General features: G+C 39.9%; 1 protein-coding gene across 1 annotated transcript in view; it reads right to left on the bottom strand.

The window, feature by feature from the left end:
- FAM162A (family with sequence similarity 162 member A) overlaps positions 1–23,265 on the bottom strand; it is a 40,155-nt gene that overhangs the window by 259 nt on the left and 16,631 nt on the right. The window contains exons 2-4 of the mRNA XM_052644310.1: positions 18,851–18,970; positions 15,579–15,687; positions 2,493–2,601 (exon numbers count right to left, since the gene is read on the bottom strand). Coding sequence (XP_052500270.1) covers positions 2,493–2,601; positions 15,579–15,687; positions 18,851–18,970 — 338 coding nt within the window. The remainder of the gene's footprint in view (positions 1–2,492; positions 2,602–15,578; positions 15,688–18,850; positions 18,971–23,265) is intronic.

Genomic DNA, 23,265 nt, shown 5'->3' with positions numbered 1-23,265 from the left:
TTTATGCCGGCTCGGGGAGGGTGTCATTCCCTGACGTGGCAAGTACAGGCATGGAGGAACGGCTTGCTGCTGGTGCGCCAGGCACAGCAGCCCTCTCCATGTGCCTTCTGCCTCCTCTAATGCTCCCAGTGTGGCAGTCCATCCATTCACGCACAAGAGAAAGGCCACACCTCTGCCTCCTCTTCCTTTCTGGCCTCTCCCTGTAAATCTTCTAGCCTCTCTTCTCCCTTTATATTTCCTTGTCTTTCTCTTTTCCTCTCTTTTGTATTAAATACCTTTTTGTTTCCATTTCTACCCCCCTTTTCCCTCCTCTCACTTTTCTTTGTTGCTACCATTTCTCCATCCCCAACTCATTTGTATACTTTCACACCTTTCTAGTTCCTTATTCGTCTTTTATCAAAAAACATTCCGCTTTGGGGATCCCAGATTTCACCAAGTACTACCCTTGATGACTCCCAGCAGTGACTACCTTGCCACTCCATCCTCTGAGAGTGAAGAGCAGTGGAGGAGATGCAACCATCTTCTTCCCTTACTTCCCTCCCTCTGACTTGTTTCATCTCTGTGAAGCTTACATAGACAGTCCAGTTTCAAATTTTCATACCAAATGAATGAAACCAGCACCCTATAAGGTGGTGTTTTTCTTCAGAATTAAGTATGGAAAGGGGCAGAGAATCAGAATGGTTAGATGATGAAGAGGACAAAACACAATGGCTAATTTCTCTCTTCTAAATCACAGTATGTTCCGAAGTTAGTCGTTCCAGTAGCATTTACCAACTTTTCAGAAACGGACAGTTCCATAAAAGAGAAATAATATTTATGGTATAGGACAAGAGAGGAGCTCTTTATACAGTGCATACCCTTTCATGAGGCTGGGGGGACCCCAGGGAGTGATCTATTTCTGGAGTATTTAAACTCAGCTAGCATCATCAAGTAGACAAAAGCAATGCAGATTTCTCAGAATTCTTAAAATCCCTATATCCTGTTTTATATGCTTCTTTCTGTAGGTTCAGTCTGAGAGTTAAGCATAAAAAGTTAAAGAGAGAGGCAGGAAAAATACTGAAGTGGGGTAGGAACACAGTTGTCAAGAGAACTTCACCCAGGCCTCCACACTTGCCCTTCATGCTGTCATAACATCAGCCTAAATGTTGGTATTTTCTATTCTAAGACTCTCAAGAGAGTCAGAAGTTCACTTTTACTCTGGACTCACTGCACATAAGGAAGTCAGTTATCACTGGGTTTGCAGAAGAACCCTTGTAAATTCTTGACAAAATATATAAGACATTTCTTTCCATGTGGAAGCTGTGATATATAGAATTAGACATGGGATTTAAATAATGGCTTGGCCAGTACTGCTGCACAGAAAAATATCTGTATTTTAATCATAAGATAGTAGTTGGCAAACTTGGCTCTACCTTTTTGTCTTGCCACTTACTAGCTATGTGACATTGGGAAAAGTAACATCTCTAGGTTTTGGTTCTTCTTTTATAAGACATGGATAAGAGAACTGACCTCTTAGGTTCTCACAATTATTGTGGTGATTAAGTACATTCAACAATGTGCTGTGCTGTGCTCAGTTGCTTCAGTTGTGTCGGACTCCGCGCAACCCTATGGACTACAGCCTGCCAGGCTCCTCTGTTCATGGGATTCTCCAGGCAAGAATCCTGGAGCGGGTTGCCATTTCCAACTCCAGGGGATCATCCCAAGCCAGGGATCGAACCTGGGTCTCCTTCATTGGCAGGGGGATTCTTAACCACTAAGCCCAAGGTTAACAATACCTGTTATAAAATGAGCACTCAGTAAGTGGGGATACTTTCCCTGTCACCTCAATTAGGTCTAGATTCAAACTGCGGCTCTGCTATTAGGGAGATGTGTGTGAACTTGGGTAAGTCACTAAGCTTTCTATGCTATGTTTCGTCATTTATAAATGAGGTCCTAATAACAGTATCTACCTTGCAGCGTTGTTGTAAGATTTAACTGAGATAACAACAAGGTACCTGGAAGACGGTAAGACAGTTATTAACAATGACTGGATCTGTGGACCCGAATGCCTGTGTACTGCTTAGGCGCTTAGACAGATGGCCCAGTTGGAACATCCAAGTAGAGAACAGTGATAAGAACACTCACCAAAACTAAGGCAGAGTGAGGATCAATAAGTCCATGTACTGTGAGTGCTTTATAGACATACAAGGAGGTATTAGTACATATCAGTGTCACACATCTTGTTTCACATTCCTTATCACACCTGTGACAACTAAAAACTTTTTTTACCTAACCAAAACTATTTTAGTTCTTCAGCATGCCAAAGTTAGGATTTGCTGTTTACCTCCAGGCATGATAATCTCAGGTTTGGCCCTACCATATTTTATTTTGTTTCTTATCATTTCTTGTATAGGAAGTGACTTCTTCATCACAGAGAATAAAGAGTTAACCCCTGATTTCCTCTAGGTCTTTTGTGGAAAATACATAAAGATAGGGGGGATGTCCACTCTTACCTTCTTGCCCTCAATAATCATCAGTACGCATCCTGCCACTGTCAAGGCAATCATTACATAGCTGATCTTCACCCGGACCTTGTTCTTTGCAGCATCGAGCATCTCAAACCTAGCAATACAGTGAGATCACGAGAGGAAGTTAAAGTTTCTGAGTTGCCAGAGGATATAAATCTCTGTGTCCCACAAATCAGGAGTGGAGTGGTGCCCATAAATATAAAAAAACGAGGTGAGACCCAAAGATCTCGTAGGACTTTGGGGAAGATGGAGCATTTTCACAATTCACTTTATATTTTTATATAAATCACGATAAAGGGGTGGACATGAAGATAGTGGGACGGAGGACTTCCAGCTACACACTATGCCAATGATGGGAAAGAATTTAGAGGATAAATTTATCCAAAAGTATGTGAAGATCTTCACACTTTAATAAATCTTGCTTGGACATCAGGAACCAGCTGCACTAGCTTTGGCATTGCAGCTAAATATCAGTTGAATCCTACTGCTTCAATTTATGCAAAAGTCAACAACTATAGTTTAATTGGAATAGGCTACACTCAGACTCTGAGGCCCGGTATGAAGCCTCCATTGTCTGCTCTGGTAGATGGGAAGAGTATGATGCTGGAGGTCAGAAACCTGGGCTTGCTCTGGAGCTGGAGGATGAAAGAAACCTCCAGGAATGGGTATCAGAAGATCTGACTTTAATATATTTGCAGTGTGACCAACAGGAGCCCCATATACCCAAGGTGATCAAAACAAAAGATGATCTAAAAGCTGTATTTTAACTATTTAGATAGTTACTTACTAGTCGGTTTCTAGTTGAAAGGGTTATCTATCTAGTTACCAGTGCTGCAGTTGTGCAGTCACCTATACACTGCTGTGCTGTGCTAAGTCTCTTCAGTCATGTCCAACTCTTTGTGACCCTATGGACTACAGCCTGCCAGGCTCCTCTGTCTGTGGGATTCTCCAGGGAAGAATATGGAGTAGGTTGCATGCCCTCTTTCAAAGGATCCTTCCAACCCAGGGATTGAACCCATGTCTCTTGCATCTCCCACACTGGCATATGGATTCTTTACCACCAGCACCACCTGGGAAGCCTACACATTACTTAAATGTATTTAACTGTTAAAGGTGCTATCTGCCAATAATAAAACACACTTTTATGAAAACTGAAAAAAAAAAAAAAAACAAGAAAAATCTCAAACAGCCTAACCAACCACCTAAAAGAACTAGAAAAAGAAGAACAAACAAAACCATAGCAGAAAAAAGTAAAGCTCAGCAAGGAAATAAAATAGAGTTTAAGAAAAAACACTGAAAAAAATCATTAAAACCAAGAGCTCGTTTTTTAAAAGGATAAACAAAATAAAAAAAACTTCTGGCTAGGCTAAACAAGAAAAGAGAAAGGATCCAAATAAGAAAAATAAGAAACAAAAGGATAAATAATAACCAATGCCACAGAAATGCAAAAAACCCCAAAAAACCCAACCATTAAGAGTATACTTTGAACAATATATGCCAACAAACTGGACAACCTAGAAGAAATAGACAAGTTCCTAGAAACATACAGCCCAAAAATGAATCAAGCAGAAATAACTAATCTGAACATACTGATCACTGGAATTGAAATAGAGTATGTAGTACTAATAAAACAAAACTCTCTTCAAACAAAAGTCCAGGACCAGATGGCTTCACTGGAGAATTCTACCAAACACAGAACTTACAATGATATCTCTCAAAGTGCTCCAAAACATTAAAGAGGGGGGAACACTCCCAAAGCCATTCCATGAAGCCACCATCACCCTCATACCAAAATCATACAAAGACACTATAAAAAGAAAACTACAGGCCAATATCTTTGATAACTATAGGTGTAAAAACACTCAACAAAATATTAGGAAACTGAATCCAACAACACACAAAAAGGATCATACACCATGATCAAACTGGGTTCATCCAGGGTCGCAAGGATGGTTCAACATATGCAGATCAATCAATGTGATATACCACATTAGCAAAAGAAAGACAAAGACCATGTGATCATTTCAAGAGATAGAAAAAGCATCTGATAAAGTTCAGTATTCATTCATGCTAAAAACTCTCACCAAAGTAGGTACAGAGGAAATTTTTAAAAATAATAAAAATGCTTAATAAAAGCATTTATGACAAATCCATAGTCAACCAAATACTCAACAGTGAACAGCTAAAAGTCTTCCCACTAAGTTCTAGAACAAGTCAAGGACATTTGACTCACCACTTCTATTCATCATAGTGCAGTCTTGGATTGGAGGAATTAATACTGTTAAAATGGTCATCCTACCCAAAGCAGCCTACAGATTTAATGTGATTCCTATCAAACTATGCATGATATTTTTCACAGAACTAGAACAAATAATCCTAAAATTTATATAGAGCCACAAAAGACCCAGAATTGCCAAAGCAATCCTGAAGAGAAAGAACAAAGCTAGGGGCATAACACACCCAGACTTCAGACAATACTACAAAGCTACAGTAATCAAAACAGCATGGTATTGGCACAAAAACAGACATGCAAATCTGTGGAACAGAACATACAAACCCACACACCTATAATCAATTAATCTTGGACAAAGAAGGCAAGAATACACAATGGAGAAAAGTCTATTCAGTAAGTGGTTTGGGAAAGCTGGACAGCCTTATGTACATCAGTGAAGTCAAAACACGCCCTCATACCATACACAAAAATATATGAACTCAAAATGGCTTAAAGACCTAAATATTAAGACACGACACCATAATACCCCTAGAAGAGAACAAGACAAAACATTCTTTGACATAAATCTTACCAATATCTTCTTAGGTGAGTCTCCCAAGGCAAAAGAAAGAAAAGCAAAAATAAATTGGACTGAATTAAATTTATAAGCTTTTGCACAGTAAAGGAAACCACACACAAAACGAAAAAAAAAAAAAAAAACCTACAGAATGGGAGAAAATATTCACAACTGATATGATCAACAAAGGCTTAATTTCCCAAATATACAAATAGCACATACAGCTCAATATCTAAAAAACTACCCAATCAAATATGGGCAGAAGACCTAAGTAGACACTTCTAAAAAGAAACCATCAGGCACATAAAAAGACATCAAGAATCATCAAGAAAACCACAATGATGTATCACTTCAAGCCTGTCAGCATGGCTGACATCAAAAAGACCACAAGTAATAAATGTTGGCAAGGATGCAGAGAAAAAGGAAGCCCTCATGCACTGTTGGTGGGAATGAAAACTGATACAGCCACTATGGAGAACCATATAGAGGGTCCTTTAAAAACCAAAAATAAAGTTACTATATGATCTGGCAATCTCACTCCTAAGCATATATCCAGAAAAGACAAAAACTCTAAAAGACACATGCACCCCAGTGTTCAGAGCAGCATTTACAACAGCCAAGACACAGATGACACAGTCACACACACACACCTATACACACAGACACACAGGCACACACATAAAATGGAATATTACACAGCTGAAAAAGATAATGGAAACTGCCATTTGGGGCAATCTGAATGGACCTAGAGATTATCATACTAAGTGAAGTCAGACAAGAAGACAAGTATCATATGATATCACTTAGATGTGGAATATAAAATATGAAATGAACTTATTTACAAAACAGAAATAGATTCACAGACATAGGAAATAATCTTATTTCCTATGAGAATGGAAGAGGGGAGGGATAACGGAGGGAAGAGAATGGAGGGGGAGGGATAAATTCAGTTTGGGATTAACAGATACACACATATATTAGATAAACAACAAGGATCTACTATGTAACAAAGGGAACTATATTCAATCTCTTGTAACATAATAGAAAAGAATCTGAAAAAGTATGTATTGTATATAACTGAATCACTTTGCTGTAAACTAAAACACCACACTTAAATCAACTATACCTGAACTTAAAAAAAAAAAAAAACACACAGTAAGACTGCACAAATATAAAGCAGGAAAAATAAGGGAAAAAAAAAAGTATGAAGATGAAAAATGGAGCCTGGAACAAGACAAAATAAAGAAAAAAAGCCAAAAAAGGGCAAGACATGGTAATCTACACTTGCCATGGTGGGCCCAGTTTTGGCTCTGTAGCAGCCAGTGCTAAAATGAACCAGTATCTATTTCTCCTTGAGGTTCTTAAGAAAATAGTATATGATATAATGACATTCTGAATAACATCCTGACAATGTGCTGTGCTGTGCTTAGTCACTCAGTCATGTCTGACTCTCTAAGACCCCATGGACTGTAGCCCGCCAGGCTCCTCTGTCCATGGGGATTCTCCAGGCAAGAATACTGGAGTGGGCTGCCATGCCCTCCTCCAGGGGATCTTCCCAACCCAGGGATCAAACCCAGGTCTCCTGCACTGCAGGTGGATTTTTTTACCATCTGAGCCACACTGCAATGAGCTTCGTAAGGTTCAACACAAAGCACAATTCAGAAAGAAAACAAACATGGGAGAGTTAAACAATGTGCTCTTTATATCCAGCTTTTGCTCTCTGCCTTGAACCAGGAAGGGATTTCAGGATACCTGGTACAGCAGAAAGATCCTTTAGGCAATGCTCCCTTAACATTTATCTTTTAACTAATGTTTTGGTAAAACTGAGTGACAATGAACTTGAGATTGTGCTCTTTGTCAAGTGCCTCCTATAACTGGTCTGCTGAATACAGACCTATGCACCTTGATAGAAAGTTTTGGGTTGGATTACCATTCTTACGTGAAAGCTAAATGGCCTATCAGGGAAGAGTCTAAACAGAAGGCGGCTTCATCTTGCTGATTCTGCAGGGAGGCAGTCGGTCCCAGTTCTACTACCTGAGTGTTTGGTGAGCATCAGGGCAGGGTATGTGGAGTCCTAATGGGCTCAGGATAGAGAACTAGCCTACTCAGTAGTATGTAGGAAGTGATTATATCTAGGAGAATGAATTTGAGTGCTAACTTTTTTTCCCTCCTTATATTACTTTTCAAACTGGGGGGAGGAAAGTACTTTAAAAATGCATGGAAGGAGGCACAGGGTCCAGGGTGTTGCAGACAGTAGGAGAAGAACCCTGAAAGCATATATACACTGGTATAAGAGCTTGGATCCAGTGAGGGAGCAATGTGGATGGAGTCCTCTAGGCACTGAAGGCGGGAGGAACCAGAGACAACTGCTCAGAACATTGAATTGCTCTATTAAGAGCATCTGAGATCCCACCAAACATAACTACCGATGTTGACAAATGTTTTATGTGAACTGATATTTCCAACCGAAGTGCTATAATCCTCAGGAAAAGTGATGTGTTTTCCATTTGAGGGAACATAAAAAAGTAAAATGCATTTAAAGAAGGCCACAAGGTTGCCCTCCATTCTACAGGGAGCAATAAGAACGGGTATGTTAAGCAGTGCTTGTTCAGAACTACCAGCACAAGGATAAACGGTGGCCAGGCCCAGAGAAGAGACTGCTAGGGTGACTCGTGAAATCGTGCTTTGGGCTTGATGGTGTCTTGGGACCACCTACAAGTCAGACTATGGCAGGTTTTCCTTAGTAAAGTGTATAAAGCACCTATTAGGGCCATGGGTACATACCAGCCTGATTTCTGCTGGCATATTCACAAAGAAATTACAGTACAGGTAAGAATTTGAAGTCATACTTATTTCCAGCATGCTCTCCCAGAAGAATACAACTGTCACTTGAGCTAAGAAGGACGAAGGCTCTCCTGCTGAAATAATTCTAGGGAATATAATGTGTTATTTAATTCGACAGGCAGAAAGAGAAGGGTGCTGTTGAAGCTGTTGTAAACAGAAAGCAAAACCTACTTATCTTCCTAGAAAGATACCCTGAATGAACCCAGAACTTCTTCAATCATGACTTGATTCAGAAGCCAGAAGGCTCCAGAACAATTCCTTGCTGGAAGAGAATGAATGTCCAGGAGCTTTGTTCCAAGTCCCTGTCTCTGAAGAGGATGATGTCCCACGGGGAGACTGCATCTATTTCTTAGAATCTCTTTCGGCCAAGATGCAAACCATGAGGCAAGAGCAGTGGTTCTCAACTTGGAATGAGTCCCAGGTCTGAAATGAAGTCTGGGGCTCCTGGGTTGTGCAGCCAGACTCCAGAAATCAGCCCTGACTACCAGTAGTCTGGTACCAATCCCAGGATCTGCTTCTCCTGCCACTGGGAGGGCAACAGTTTCAGGCTCATCAGGACCCTGTCTGTGGCCAGCAGTGGCCAGCACTAGTGCCAGGGCTCCCCAGGGACCTGCAATCACATACATAAGAATACAACTGGCGACTCAGATAAAAAGAGGCAGCAGAGGAATATGATCTAGGAGAAGGAATAAGATGAAACCCTAGAAGACGAACTAAGTAAAGTGGAGATAGCCTACCTACATGAGAAAGACCTCAGAGTAATGATCATAACGATGAGCAAAGAACTTGGAAGAAGAATGGGTGCACAGAATGAGCAGTTAGAAGTTTTTGAAAGAGAAAACACAAAGAATAACCAGATGCGAAAAATACAGTAACTGAAATGCAAACTACAGTAGAAGGAATCAAGAGTAGACCAAATGATACAGAAAAATGGATCGCTGAGCTGCAAGACAGAATAGTGAAAACCACTGCCACTGAGCAGAAAAGAATGAAAAGAAATAAGGCCAGTCTGAGAGACCTCTGGGACAACATCAAGCCCATTAATACTCATATTACAGGGGTCCCAGAAGGAGAAGAGCAAGAAAGTGCTTCAGAAATAATTGAAGAGATAATAGCTGAAAACTTGCCTATCCTGAGAAATGAAAGTCATCCAAGTCCAGGAAGCACAGAATCTCATACAGGATTAACCCAAAGAGGAACACACCAAGAATACTGTAATCAAAAATCAAAATGACAAAAATTAAAGATAAACAGAGAATACTAAGAGCAGCAAGAGAAAAGTAACAAATTACATAGAATGACATTCCTGCAAGGCTATCAGCTGATTTTCCAGTAGACTCTGCAGGCCAGATGGAAGTGACATGATATGTTTAAAGGAATGAAGGAGAAAAGCCTACAACCAGGAATCATCTACCCAGCAAGGTTCTTATTCAGACTTGAAAAGAAATCAAAAACTTTACAGAAAAGCAAAATCAAAGAGAATTCAGCACCACCGAAGTGGCCTTAACAACAAATGTTAAACAAACTTCTCTAGGCAAAAAAGAGAAGGCCACAGTTACAAAAAAGAAAATTATGGAATGAAAGAGCTCACTGGCAAAGGTAAAGTAAAGTTAGGAAATCATTCACATACAAAGTTAGTAAAGGTAGGAAATCATCCATACACAAAGATAGTAGGGAGATTAAGAGAGACAAGTATAGTTAAGATCATCTGTATCTACACTAAGCAGTTAAGAGATACACAAAACAATTAGATGTAAAATATGGGCTTCCGAGGTGACACAATGTAAAGAATCTACCTGCCAACGCAGGAAACACAAGAGACATGGGTTCAATTCTTGGGTCAGGAAGATCCCCTGGAGAAGGAAATGGCAACCCACTCCAGTATTCTTGCCTGGAGAATTCCAAGGACAGAGAAGCCTGTTAGGTTACAGTCCATGAGGTTGCAAAGAGTCAGACATGACTGAGCTACTGAGCATGCAACATACACACACATGATAGCAAAAACAGTAGTCATTAGGAGAGGAATGTGTAAACTCAGGTGTTTTTTAAACGCATTTGAAACGAAGAGATGAGCTCCTAAAACAATCACGTATATACCCAGACTGCTACATAAAAACCTCATGGTAACTGCAAACCAAAGCGCTATAATAAACATATACACAACAAAGAAAAAGGAATACAACATACACTAAAGATAGTCTTATCAGATGAGAATAGAACAAAAGAAGAAAGAAAAAAAGACCTACAAAACAAATCCATACTACACATTAAAAAAAACAAAGGCCTATTGTAGAGCATCAGTTCAGTTCAGTTCAGTCACTCAGTTGTGTCCAACTCTTTGCGACCCCATGAATTGAAGCATGCCAGGCCTCCCTGTCCATCACCATCTCCCGGAGTTCACTCAAACTCATGTCACTCGAGTCGGCAATGCCATCCAGCCATCTCTTCCTCTGTCGTCCCCTACTCCTCCAGCCCCCAATCCCTCCCAGCATCAGGGTCTTTTCCAGTGAGTTAACTCTTCGCATGAGGTGGCCAAAGTATTGGAGCTTCAGCTTCAGCATCAGTCCTTCCAATGAACACCCAGGACTGATCTCCTTTAGGATGGACTGGTTAGATCTCCTTGCAGTCCAAGGGACTCTCAAGAGTCTTCTCCAACACCACAGTTCAAAATCATCAATTTTCGGCGCTCAGCTTTCTTAGTCCAACTCTCACATCCATACATGACCACTTGGAAAAACCATAGCCTTGACTAGACGGACCTTTGTTGGCAAAGTAATGTCTCTGCTTTTGAATATGCTATCTAGGTTGGTCGTAACTTTTCTTCCAAGGAGTAAGCATCTTTTAATTTCATGGCTGCAGTCACCATCTGCAGTGATTTTGGAGCCCCCAAAAATAAAGTCTGACACTGTTTTCACATCTATTTTCCATGAAGGGATGGGACCAGATGCCATGATTTTAGTTTTCTGAATGTTGAGCTTTAAGCCAACTTTTTCACTCTCCTCTTTCAGTTTTATCAAGAGGCTCTTTAGTTCTTCACTTTCTGCTATAAGGGTGGTGTGATCTGTATATCTGAGGTTATTGATATTTCTCCCGGCAGTCTTGATTCCAGCTTGTGCTTCTTCCAGCCCAGCATTTCTCATGATGTACTCTGCACAGGAGTTAAATAAGCAGGGTGACAATATACAGCCTTGACGTACTCCTTTTCCTCTTTGGAACCAGTCTGTTGTTCCATGTCCAGTTCTAACTGTTGCTTCCTGACCTGCATATAGGTTTCTCAAGAGGCAGGTTATGTGGTCTGGTATTCCCATCTTTTTCAGAATTTTCCACAGTTTCTTGTGATCCACACAGTCAAAGGCTTTGGCATAGTCAATAAAGCAGAAAGAGATGTTTTTCTGGGACTCTCTTGGTTTCTTGATGATCCTGCGGATATTAGCAATTTGATCTCTGGTTCCTCTGCCTTTTCTAAAACCAGCTTGAACATCAGGAAGTTCACAGTTCATGTATTGCTGAAGCCTGGCTTGGAGAATTTTAAGCATTAGTTTACTAGCATGTGAGATGAGTGCAATTGTGCGGTAGTTTGAGTATTCTTTGGCATTGCCTTTCTTTGGGATTGGAATGAAAACTGACCTTTTCCAGTCCTGTGGCCACTGCTGAGTTTTCCAAATTTGCTGGCATATTGAGTGCAGCACTTTCACAGCATCATCTTTCAGGATTTGAAATAGCGCAACTGGAATTTCATCACCTCCACTAGCTTTGTTCCTAGTGATGCTTTCTAAGGTCCACTTGACTTCACATTCTAGCATGTCTGGCTCTAGGTGAGTGATCACACCATCATGATTATCTGGGTCGTGAAGATCTTTTTTGTACAGTTCTTCTGTGTATTCTTATCACCTCTTCTTAATATCTTCTGCTTCTGTTAGGTCCATACCATTTCTGTCCTTTATTGAGCCCATCTTTGCATGAAATGTTCCCTTGGTATCTCTAATTTTCTTGAAGAGATCTCTAGTCTTTCCCATTCTGTTGTTTTCCTCTACTTCTCTGCACTGATCGCCAAGGAAGGCTTTCTTATCTCTCCTTGCTATTCTTTGGAACTCTGCATTCAAACGGGAATATCTTTCCTTTTCTCCTTTGCTTTTCGATTCTCTTCTTTTCACAGCTATTTGTAAGGCTGCCCTGGACAGCCATTTTGCTTTTTTACATTTCTTTTCCATGGGGATGGTCTTGATCCCTATCTCCTGTACAATGTCATGAACCTCTGTCCATAGTTCATCAGGCACTCTGTCTATGGGGAACTATATTCAATACCTTGTAATAACTTATAATGGAAAATAATAGATGTATATATATATATATATATATAACTGAATAACTCTGCTGTACACCTGAAACACTGTAAATCAAATATATGTCAATAAAAAATCCAAAGCAATTAACAAAAAGGCAGTGAGCATATACATATACATGATTACCTTAAATGTAAATGAACTAAATGCTCCAACCAAAATATACAGACTGAATGGAAAACAAGACCCATACATATTCTGCCTACAAGAGGCTCATTTCAGATCTAGGTACACATACAGACTGAAAGTGAGAGGATGAAAAAAGGTATTTCATGCATGTGGAAATCAAAAGAAAGCTAAAGTAGCAATACTCATATCAATCAGACAAAACAGACTTTAAAATACTGTTACAAGAGAAAAAGAGAGACAGTATAATGATCAAGTGATCAATCCAAGAAAGCGTAACAATTGTAAATATATCTGCACCCAACATAGGAGCTCCTCAATATGTAAGGTAAAAATTAACCGACATAAAAGGAGAAATTGAGAGTAAGAAAATACTAGTATGGGACTTTAATACCCCATTTACATCCAGACAGAAAATCAATAAGGAAACACAGACCTTGATAACACATTAGACTAAATGGACTTACTTGATACATTTAGAGTATTCCATATGAAAGCAGCAGAATACATTCTTTTCAAGTGTACATGGCACATTCTCTAGGATAGGTCATATGCTGGGTCACAGAGCCAGTTTCAGTAAATTTAAGAAAACTGAAATCATATCAGGCATCTTTTCCAATCACTGCTGTTGCTGCTGCTAAGTCGCTTCAGTCATGTCAGACTCTGTGCGACCCCACAGACGGCAGCTCACCAGGCTCCTCCGTCCCTGGGATTATCCAGGCAAGAATACTGGAGTGGGTTGCCATTTCCTTCTCCAATGCATGAAAGTGAAAAGTTAAAGTGAAGTCGCTCAGTCATGTCCCACTCTTCACGACCCCATAGACTGCAGCCCACCAGGCCCCTCTGTCCATGGGGTTCTCCAGGCAAGAGTACTGGAGTGGGTTGCCAACCACTATGAGACTCAAAATCAACTATAAGAATAAGCTGCAAAAAACACAAACATGTGGAGGCTAAGCAATATGTTACTAAACAACCAATGGATCAGTGAAGAAATCAAATAGAAAATAAAAAAACCTAGACACAAATGAAAACAAAACCACAACAATCCAAAACCTCTGGGATGCAGCAAAAACAGTTCTAAGAAGGAAGTTTTTAAGCAATATAAGTTTGCCTCAGGAAATAAGAAAATCTCAAATAAACAAATTAACCTTACACCTAAAGCAACTAGAAAAAGAACAAACAAAACCAAAAGTTAGTAGAAGGAAAGAAATTATAAACATCAGAGCAGAAATAAATTAAACAAAGACAAAAAAAAAAACAGCAAAGATCAATGAAACTAAAAGCTGGTTTTTTGAAAAGATAAACAAAAGTGATAAACCTTTAGCCAGACTCATTAGGGAAAAAGAAAAAGTGAGAGGGCCAAAATCAATAAAATTAGAAATGAAAAGGGAGAAGTTACAGCCCACACCACAGAAATACAAAGGATCACAAGAGACTATTATGAAAAACTGTATGCAAATAAAATGGGAACCTTGAAGAAATGGACAAATACTTAGAAAGGTACAATCTCCCAAGACTGAACCAGGAAGAAATAGAAAATATGAACAGACCAATAACTAGTATTGAAATTGAATAGTATTTTAAAAACTCCCAACAAATAAAAGTTTAGAACCAGATAGCTCCATGGGTGAGTTGTAGCAAACATTTAGAGAAGAGTTAACATCTCTCCTGCTGGAACTATTCCAAAAAATTGCAGAGGAAGGGATACTTCCAACTCATTCTATGGGCTACCATCACCCTGATACCAAAACCAGACAAAGATACCAACACCACCAAAAAAATAACAGACCAGTATCACTGATGAACACAGATGCAAAAATCCTCAACAAAATACTAGAAAACCAAATCCAACAATAACTTAAAAGGCCCATACACTATGATCAAATGGGATTTATCCCAGGGATGCAAGGATTTTTCACCACCCACAAATCAATCAGTATGATACATCACATTAGCGAACTGAAAAACAAAAACCATATGATGATCTAAATAGATGCAGAAAAAGCTTTTGATAAAGTTTAATATTGGTTATGGTAAAAGGACTTTCCTGGTGGCTCAGACAGTAAAGCATCTGTCTACAATGCAGGAGACCTGGGTTCCATCCCTGGGTTGGGAAGATCCGCTGGAGAAGGAAATGGCAATCCACTCCAGTACTACTGCCTGGAAAATACCATGGACAGAGGAGCCTGGTAGGCTACAGTCCAGGGGCGTCGCAAAGAGTCGGACACGACTGAGCGACTTCACTTTTCACTTTCCTTTATGGTAAAAACTCTCCAAAAAGTGGGCACAGAAAGAACATACCTCAAAACACTAAAGGCCATATATAAAAAAGCCCAACATTATACTAAACTAACATCATACTAAACAGTGAAAAGCTGAAAGCATTCCATCTAAGATCAGGAAGAAGACAAGAATGCCCACTCTTGCCACTTTTATTCAACACAGTTTGGAAGTCCTAGCCATGGCAATCAAAGAAGAAAAAGAAATAAAAGGAATCCAAATTCGAAAGGAAGAAGTAAAACTGTCATTGTTTGCAGATGACATGATAACCATACACAGAAAATCCTAAGGACGCCACCAGAAAAACTACTAGAGTTCATCAGTGAACTGGATAAAGCTGTAGGACCAAAATTAACATACAGCAATCTGTTGCATTTCTATGTGCTAACAAAAAAAATAAAAAAAGAGAAATTAATTTAGTTACTTTCTATAGCTAGGAGAGAAAATCAAACCAGCTGACTTCAGAGTCGCGGACAGCTCTTCACTAGGCACTACACAGAGCAGTGATAATGCACTGATTTTCCGGCACTGTTTTCATTCCAGGTACTTGTCAGGAAGTAAACGTTTAGAAAAGTGGAAACTTTTAAATATGGCTGAAAGGTTTTAAACAGACTCAGAGGTACTGCTTTTCCTTTAAAATAGATTACTGAAAAATAAAAGCTGCTTACAACCCTAAATTCAGCACTCACGAGACAGTCTCTGGAATTTCATCTTCCTTTTTGAAGCGACCTGACCATATTAGAATCTTCTTCTCCCAGTCCGTAGGCTTATGCAATGGCACTCTGTGGCTGTAAGTGTCTATGAGAAAAACAAGAGAAGATATCTTATTTATATGAGACTGACTCCCAAATTTAGCAACAGAAAAATGCTATTTGTGCTTTTTAGCTATTCACTAAACAGAATTATTGAGAAATCTCAAGTTAAATAGAGCTTTATTTGAATGGAATTTCTTAGGTTGTTCATTTATTTCTTAAACGAAATTTGAAAATTTTGTAAGGACTGAGGTAAAATAAAGGCATTATTTCCCAATATAAGCGCCAGCCATTGAAAGCTGAAAGAACACCATAAACAATGATATAAAGGTGAGAAGGATAACTAAGAAGGGAACAGCATGGGAGCCTGTTTGCCTTAGGTAGAATTTTTAAGTCTGTAAAGTAAAATCAGATTATAAAAGAACCTGAATGGCAGGCTAAGGGTTTTAGACCTGACTCAAGAACTATTGTACTTAGAAAGTTTAATCTGCACAGTGGCTGGAAAGAGAAAGGATAGGACAGAGTGGACAAGACCAAATAGGAGATTATAATACAAGCTATTACAATACAAGAATGAGTTGTTATAGTCTCAACTAGAGTTGTAACAGTGGGAAGAGAGACAAAAAGTCAATCTGAAAGAATTTGGAGATTAAGATAAATACAGATTCATGAAGAACCTCAAACTTGGATGATTAAAACAAAAGCAGTATTGTTAACCAAAGTAAGGCGACTGAAAACAACCAGTCAGGAGAGGAGAAAGTACTAAAGCTATTTTAGATCTACTGGGTCTAAATTCCTGCCATCTGGGTAAGTTCTATTAATGAGTTGGGAGTGGAGATAACCCCTGGTGCAAAGAAAGAGCCGGTGAGGATGACAGACGCAGAAGAGCAGGGGCTGCGCTTTAGTGCCTGACCCAGAAAGGACAAAGAGGCAGCAGAGGAAAATGGAGCAGCTGAGACAGGCAGAACCACAGACTATAAGAGAGTCTTTCAAAGGAAGGGGACGTCACTGAAGACGAGGAGCAGAAAAAGGGGATCACAGAATGTCAGAGTCACCAAGGACCTTGGAGATAATCTCATCTAACTTTCATGTACCGCTGACATCTCTCTCGCAGACAGACCATCTCCTTGACTACGTCACCTTTGTTTAAGCTGCACCTTTCACTTAATCAGAAGCCAACAGCAAGAGGAACAGAAAAGTCACTAGGGAAAAAAATCCATAAAGAACCAAAGGCAAAAAAAGACATTTATAAGTACAGAAATAGTACTGCTGTAATCTTTTAGCACTTGGTACTTTCTCTACAGTTTATTTTTACTTTTTTTACTACACACTCATTAAAGGCAATTCAGAAAGTACAGATGTGAAAAAAGAAAAAGATTAAAGCCATGCTTAATTCTCCTCTCACAGTATGAGCACTACGTTTATTTTGGTATGTTTCCTAAATCTTATCACCATACATAGGTACATATATGTAATTTCTATATGTACTATTCTTGGGCTTACACACAACATAAAATTTTGTATCCTGCCTTGTTCATTAACATTATGACAAAAACTTTCCATGCCAGTATGTTGTATTTATAAGCACCACTTCCAACAGTTGCACAACTCATCAAGTAGATCTAATGTATAATTAATCATTCCCAGATTATTTAACATTTAGACTAATTTCTCATTTTCCTTTATATGTGTGTATAAGTATATATAGATATACATATACATGCTGCTACTGCTAAGTCACTTCAGTCGTGTCCGACTCTGTGCGACCCCATAGATGGCAGCCCACCAGGCTCTGCCGTCCCTGGGATTCTCCAAGCAAGAACACTGGAGTGGGTTGCCATTTCCTTCTCCAATGCATGAAAGTGAAAAGTGAAAGTGAAGTCACTGAGTCACGTCCAACTCTCAGCGACCCCATGGACTGCAGCCTACCAGGCTCCTCCGTCCATGGGATTTTCCAGGCAAGAGTACTGGAGTGGGGTGCCATTGCATACATACATATATATAAACAAATGGGAACAGCTTTACAATCAAAGCTTTTTCCACATAAAGGGATTATTCCTTAGGACAGATCCCCAGAAGTGAAATACCAGGTCAAGGGGTATAAATACTTTTAAATTCTTAATAAATATTCTTTGAAAACAGTTCTTTTCTACCCACCAGTACCTATCTGGCCCTAGTGTAGGGCCCAGAAGAAGCAATTCCCATGAAGAAGCAATGAGCAAGTAGTTCCTGGGGCCATACAGTTTAAAGATTATCCTCCTTCCTTCCACAGTGCTGACAGTGACAGAACGTGGAGTTAGGGATAGGACTAAACATGAAATTAAAAGACGCTTCCTCCTTGGAAGAAAAGTTATGACCAACCTAGATAGCATATTCAAAAGCAGAGACATTACTTTGCCGACTAAGGTCCGTCTAGTCAAGGCTATGGTTTTTCCAGTAGTCATGTATGGATGTGAGAGTTGGACTGTAAAGAAGGCTGAGCACCGAAGAATTGACGCTTTTGAACTGTGGTGCTGGAGAAGACTCTTGAGAGTCCCTTGGACTGCAAGGAGATCCAACCAGTCCATTCTGAAGGAGATCAGCCCTGGGTGTTCTTTGGAAGGAATGACGCTAAAGCTGAAACTCCAGTACTTTGGCCACCTCCTGGGAAGAGTTGACTCATTGGAAAAGACCCTGATGCTTGGAGGGATTGGGAGCAGGAGGAGAAGGGGACGACAGAGGATGAGATGGCTGGATGGCATCACCAACTCGATGGACGTGAGTTTGAGTGAACTCCAGGAGTTGGTGATGGACAGGGAGACCTGGCATGCTGTGATTCATGGGGTGGCAAAGAGTTGGACACGACTGAGAGACTGAACTGAAACATGGCTGAAGTTAATGTACAAGCCAGTGCGTAGCCCTAAGTATATTGTAACCAAATGTCATTTTTTGATTTGGTTCATCTTTGAGGCTGACCAGTATTTACTTTGGTACATCTATCATCTACAGAAAGCTGTAGTCAAATCCTTGAGGTAAGAGATGAAAATGACAAATGGGAAAAATGAAGAAATCACTGCCACATGTAAGCACAACTAATATAAGTACAATTTGGGAGGCCTGAACTACACGATAGGGACCCTGTGACCACCTCTCTTTTAGGTCCTTTTGATTCTCGGTTGTTCTAGTCTTTGGGAGCTGCCTAGTCCATAACTGGAAAGACAAAAACTTACGGGTTGGAGGCTTTGGACTTTCCTGGGGTTTGCTGCAAAATCCATTTGTTCTCTTCAAATCAGAGTTTCTGGTAAGCCTTAAAGATGAGAAAGCATCTCTTTCATATGACCTAAAACTTCCTAGAAAAGAGAAAAAAAATGTTTCAGATAAAGGAAATCTGATATCTTACAATGAACAATGCCTGCAAAATACGTATTTCATTCATAAAAATTAACTCACTTAAAAAATGAATATCCTACTCTATGTAAGATACTTGTACTATATTTAAAGTGCTATGCTTAGTGCTAACTTAAAATATGCATGTTTTGCTGGTTAGGAAATTAGGAATTTACAATATATTTTATTGGCTTTACGTTTTGTAAAAGTACTTCTCACATGTCTTATAACAATAATGATTCTGTTATGAATCATTAGTGTTAGTATAACCTTCAGTGTTAGCATGAACATTTTTAATCAATAATTAACCAGAATTCAAAGCAGAGACAGCCAGAAACAGTTCTGATGAGGGTAAAAGGGGATAATTCTGAGTATGGGGGTGGGGAGTCATACAAGAGACTAGGGCTGATCCTCAGTCAAAGGATCATCACAAAAGCGCCCTACGGCCCTAGGATGTGGAAGAAAGGGAGCACTACAGAAGAACGAAACAGAAAAGAAAGCTGGAAAGGCAGCAATAATAAATCTCATCAAGATCCTGACGCTCCGTGATGCTCTGGGTGACAAAGAATGCGACACCCACCCAAGATTTGCCTTTAATGTGACAAGAATGAGCCCTCACAGCTTTGTGCTTAAAACTTCACAGAATTCAAGCAGTTTTAAAAAGCTGTTTGTTAGTGGATAAACAGTCTGTACCTTTGAAGTTCCAGATGCCTAACAGAGTGTCATTGTAGCTTCAGAGTTTGAAGCCAGCAAGGGGAGGAAAGAGAGGGAAGAGCAGTAAAATGTGGTTGCAGCACTGGACCTCCCAAAGTTGGTGAGAACCATAATTACCTTGCTCTTTCTTTCTCCTGCTGTTAAGAAAATCTTTCAACATAGCAATCTTAAAAAAAAAAATCACTGTGGACTTCTCATGGACACATGTTTATATTTGTGTAAAGATTTTTAAAAGAACACTTTTATTGATACATAATTTCACATTAAAAATTCATCCTTTTAAATGTGTAAAACAAAGAATCACCTTCTGCTTCAATATTCTGCTCGATAGGAATTAATCAGAGAGAGAGGGGGCAAAAGATGGAGAAGGGAGTTAGCTTTGCTGTCCACTAATAACTGGACAGAGACTTCCTTAAATGCCTTTCACCAATAACTTTGCCAGCTTTTGCTGAAGGGCTCTGTGTGCATTTAGGGGGCATGCTCTAGGGTGGGTATGGAAGAAGCTATTTGCATTGTATTAGCTCTGAGTAAGGTTTAAAAAAAAAAAAAAAGGCAAGTGAGGGTTTCCACGGGACAGACAGACCAACAGTAACAGTCCTCTGTGGGGAGGGGTTTGCGGAGCTCCAAATCCATTCTGCCTTTTTCAGTGTCTGCTGTATTTTTCAGAGCTACATGATTTCAAGGTATTCGTTTCAAAGTATTACTGTGAAGCCAAGAGAAGACAGGAATTAACATTCCATGAGCCTTGCTGTTCTTACCATGACTAAGTCATTTTCTTGGACAAATGTTACACAGATTGTCACAAGCCTCTGGTTATTCCCTAGAGTTCTGAAAAAGTTGACTCTAAGACTATGGTCATATTTTCATTGCTTTTATATAGGGGTGAATTTTCAGAGGTCCTATTTTCAGAGTGAATTGTCAGATTCACTAACATACCTTAAGCTGGAACCTCTATTTGTATCAAGATTTGTGGTTGCCTGCAGTCTGATTTCTTTCTCAAGAGGTCTCATTTATTTCAGTTTTCCAGGCAGCAGTCTCAGAAAGCTTTGCCTGGGTCTGAGTAACCACACTACCAGTGCCACCTAGTGACAGCACGTGTACGCTGTAAGAAAAGTAGATAAATTATAATTGATCTTGGTTTGTTTCCACATTTTAAATGTAGATAATGTAGTATTTACTTCAACAAGGCTGATTTAAAGGCTCAATGGAAAACACACGTGAGAGCATTTGGCAAGATGCTTGAAACATGGCAGGTACTCTAAACATTAAGTTTGTTTCCTTAAACACTAATCTTCAAAACATTTCCAGAGCACTTCAATTTTATCCCTAAGATGGTCAGAATTTCTGACCAGGGTAGTTTTAAATTGTTATCAGAGCATGGACAAATTCCATGAATCTCTTCTAAAGTTTCTCATAGCTTTCAAGATTAAAACAAAAATATTAAATGCTGTGATCTCAAACTTTAGCATACATGAGAACCACCCGAATGGCTCGGTAAAATGCCAATCATAGGCACACCTATCTCCAGTTTTAGAAACAGTTTTCGGTTGAACCTGCATTTCTAACAAGTTCTTAGGTAAAGTTTCTACTGCGGCTTTAAAACCACACTTTAAGAACTACTGGGTTTTGCTTTTCTTTTTTTTTTTTTTCAGTTCAGTTGCTCAGTCGTGTCCAACTCTTTGCGACCCCATGAACCACAGCACGCCAGGCCTCCCTGTCCATCACCGACTCCCGGAGTTCACTCAAACTCATGTACATCGAGTCGGTGATGCCATCCAGCCATCTCATCCTCTGTCGTCCCCTTCTCCTCCTGCCCCCAATCCCTCCCAGCATCAGGGTCTTTTCCAATGAGTCAACTCTTCGCATGAGGTGGCCAAAGTATTGGAGTTTCAGCCTCAGCATCAGTCCTTCCAAAGAACACCCAGGACTGGTCTCCTTTACGATGGACTGACTGGATCTCCTTGCAGTCCAAGGGACTCTCAAGAGTCTTCTCCAACACCACAGTTCAAAAGTATCAATTCTTCCACACTCAGCTTTCTTCATAGTTCAACTCTCACGTCCGTACCACTGGAAAAACCATAACCTTGACTAGAAGGACTTTTGTTGGCAAAATAACAACTCTGCTTTTCAATATGCTATCTAGGTTGGTCATAACTTTCCTTCCAAGGAGTAAGCGTCTTTTAATTTCAGGGCTGCAGTCACCATCTGCAGTGATTTTGGAGCCCCAAAAAATAAAGTCTGAAACTGTTTCCGCTGTTTCCCCATCTATTTCCCATGAAGTGATGGGACCAGATGACATGATTTTAGTTTTCTGAATGTTGAGCTTTAAGTCAATTTTTCCACTCTCCTCTTTCACTTTCATCAAGAAGCTCTTTAGTTCTTCACTTTCTGCCATAAGGGTGCTGTCATCTGCATATCTGAGGTTATTGATATTTCTCCCAGCAATCTTGATTCCAGCTTGTGCTTCTTCCAGCCCAGCATTTCTCATGATGTACTCTGCATAGAAGTTAAATAAGCAGGGTGACAATATACAGCCCTGATGTACTCCTTTTCCTCTTTGGAACCAGTCTGTTGTTCCATGTCCAGTTCTAACTGTTGCTTCCTGGCCTGCATACAGGTTTCTCAAGAGGCAGGTCAGGTGGTCTGGTATTCCCATCTCTTTCTGAATTTTCCACAGTTTATTGTGATCCACACAGTCAAAGGCTTTGGCATAGTCAATAAAGCAGAAAGAGGTGTTTTTCTGGAATTCTCTTGCTTTTACCATGATCCAGCAGATGTTGGCAATTTGATCTCTGGTTCCTCTGCCTTTTCTAAAACCAGCTTGAACATCTGGAAGTTCGCGGTTCACATATTACTGAAGCCTGGCTTGGATAATTTTGACCATTACTTTACTAGCATGTGAGATGAGTGCAATTGTGTGGTAGTTTGAGCACTCTTTGGCATTGCCTTTCTTTGGGATTGGAATGAAAACTGACCTTTTCCAGTCCTGTGGCCACTGCTGAGTTTTCCAAATTTGCTGGCATATTGAGTGCAGCACTTTCACAGCATCATCTTTCAGGGTTTGAAATAGCTCAACTGGAATTCCATCACCTCCACTAGCTTTGTTCGTAGTGATGCTTTCTAAGGCCCACTTGACTTCACATTCCAGGATGTCTGGCTCTAGGTGAGTGATCACACCATCATGATTATCTGGGTCGTGAAGCTCTTTTTGGTACAGTTCTTCTGTGTTTTCTTGCCATCTCTTCTTAATATCTTCTGCTTCTGTTAGGTCCATACCATTTCTGTCCTTTATCGAGCCCATCTTTGCATGAAATGTTCCCTTGGTATCTCTAATTTTCTTGAAGAGATCTCTAGTCTTTCCCATTCTGTTGTTTTCCTCTATTTCTTTGCATTGATAGCTGAGGAAGGCTGTCTTATCTCTTCTTGCTATTCTTTGGAACTCTGCATTCAGATGCTTATATTGTTCCTTTTCCCCTTTGCTTTTCGCTTATCTTCTTTTCACAGCTATTTGTAAGGCCTCCCCAGACAGCCATTTTGCTTTTTT

This window comes from Budorcas taxicolor, chromosome 1, assembly GCF_023091745.1.
Source record: "Budorcas taxicolor isolate Tak-1 chromosome 1, Takin1.1, whole genome shotgun sequence".
In the NCBI taxonomy this organism is placed as follows: Eukaryota; Metazoa; Chordata; class Mammalia; order Artiodactyla; family Bovidae; genus Budorcas; species Budorcas taxicolor.
The sequence above is the reverse complement of the archived record's forward strand: the minus strand, read 5'-3'. Positions and strand labels throughout refer to the sequence as shown.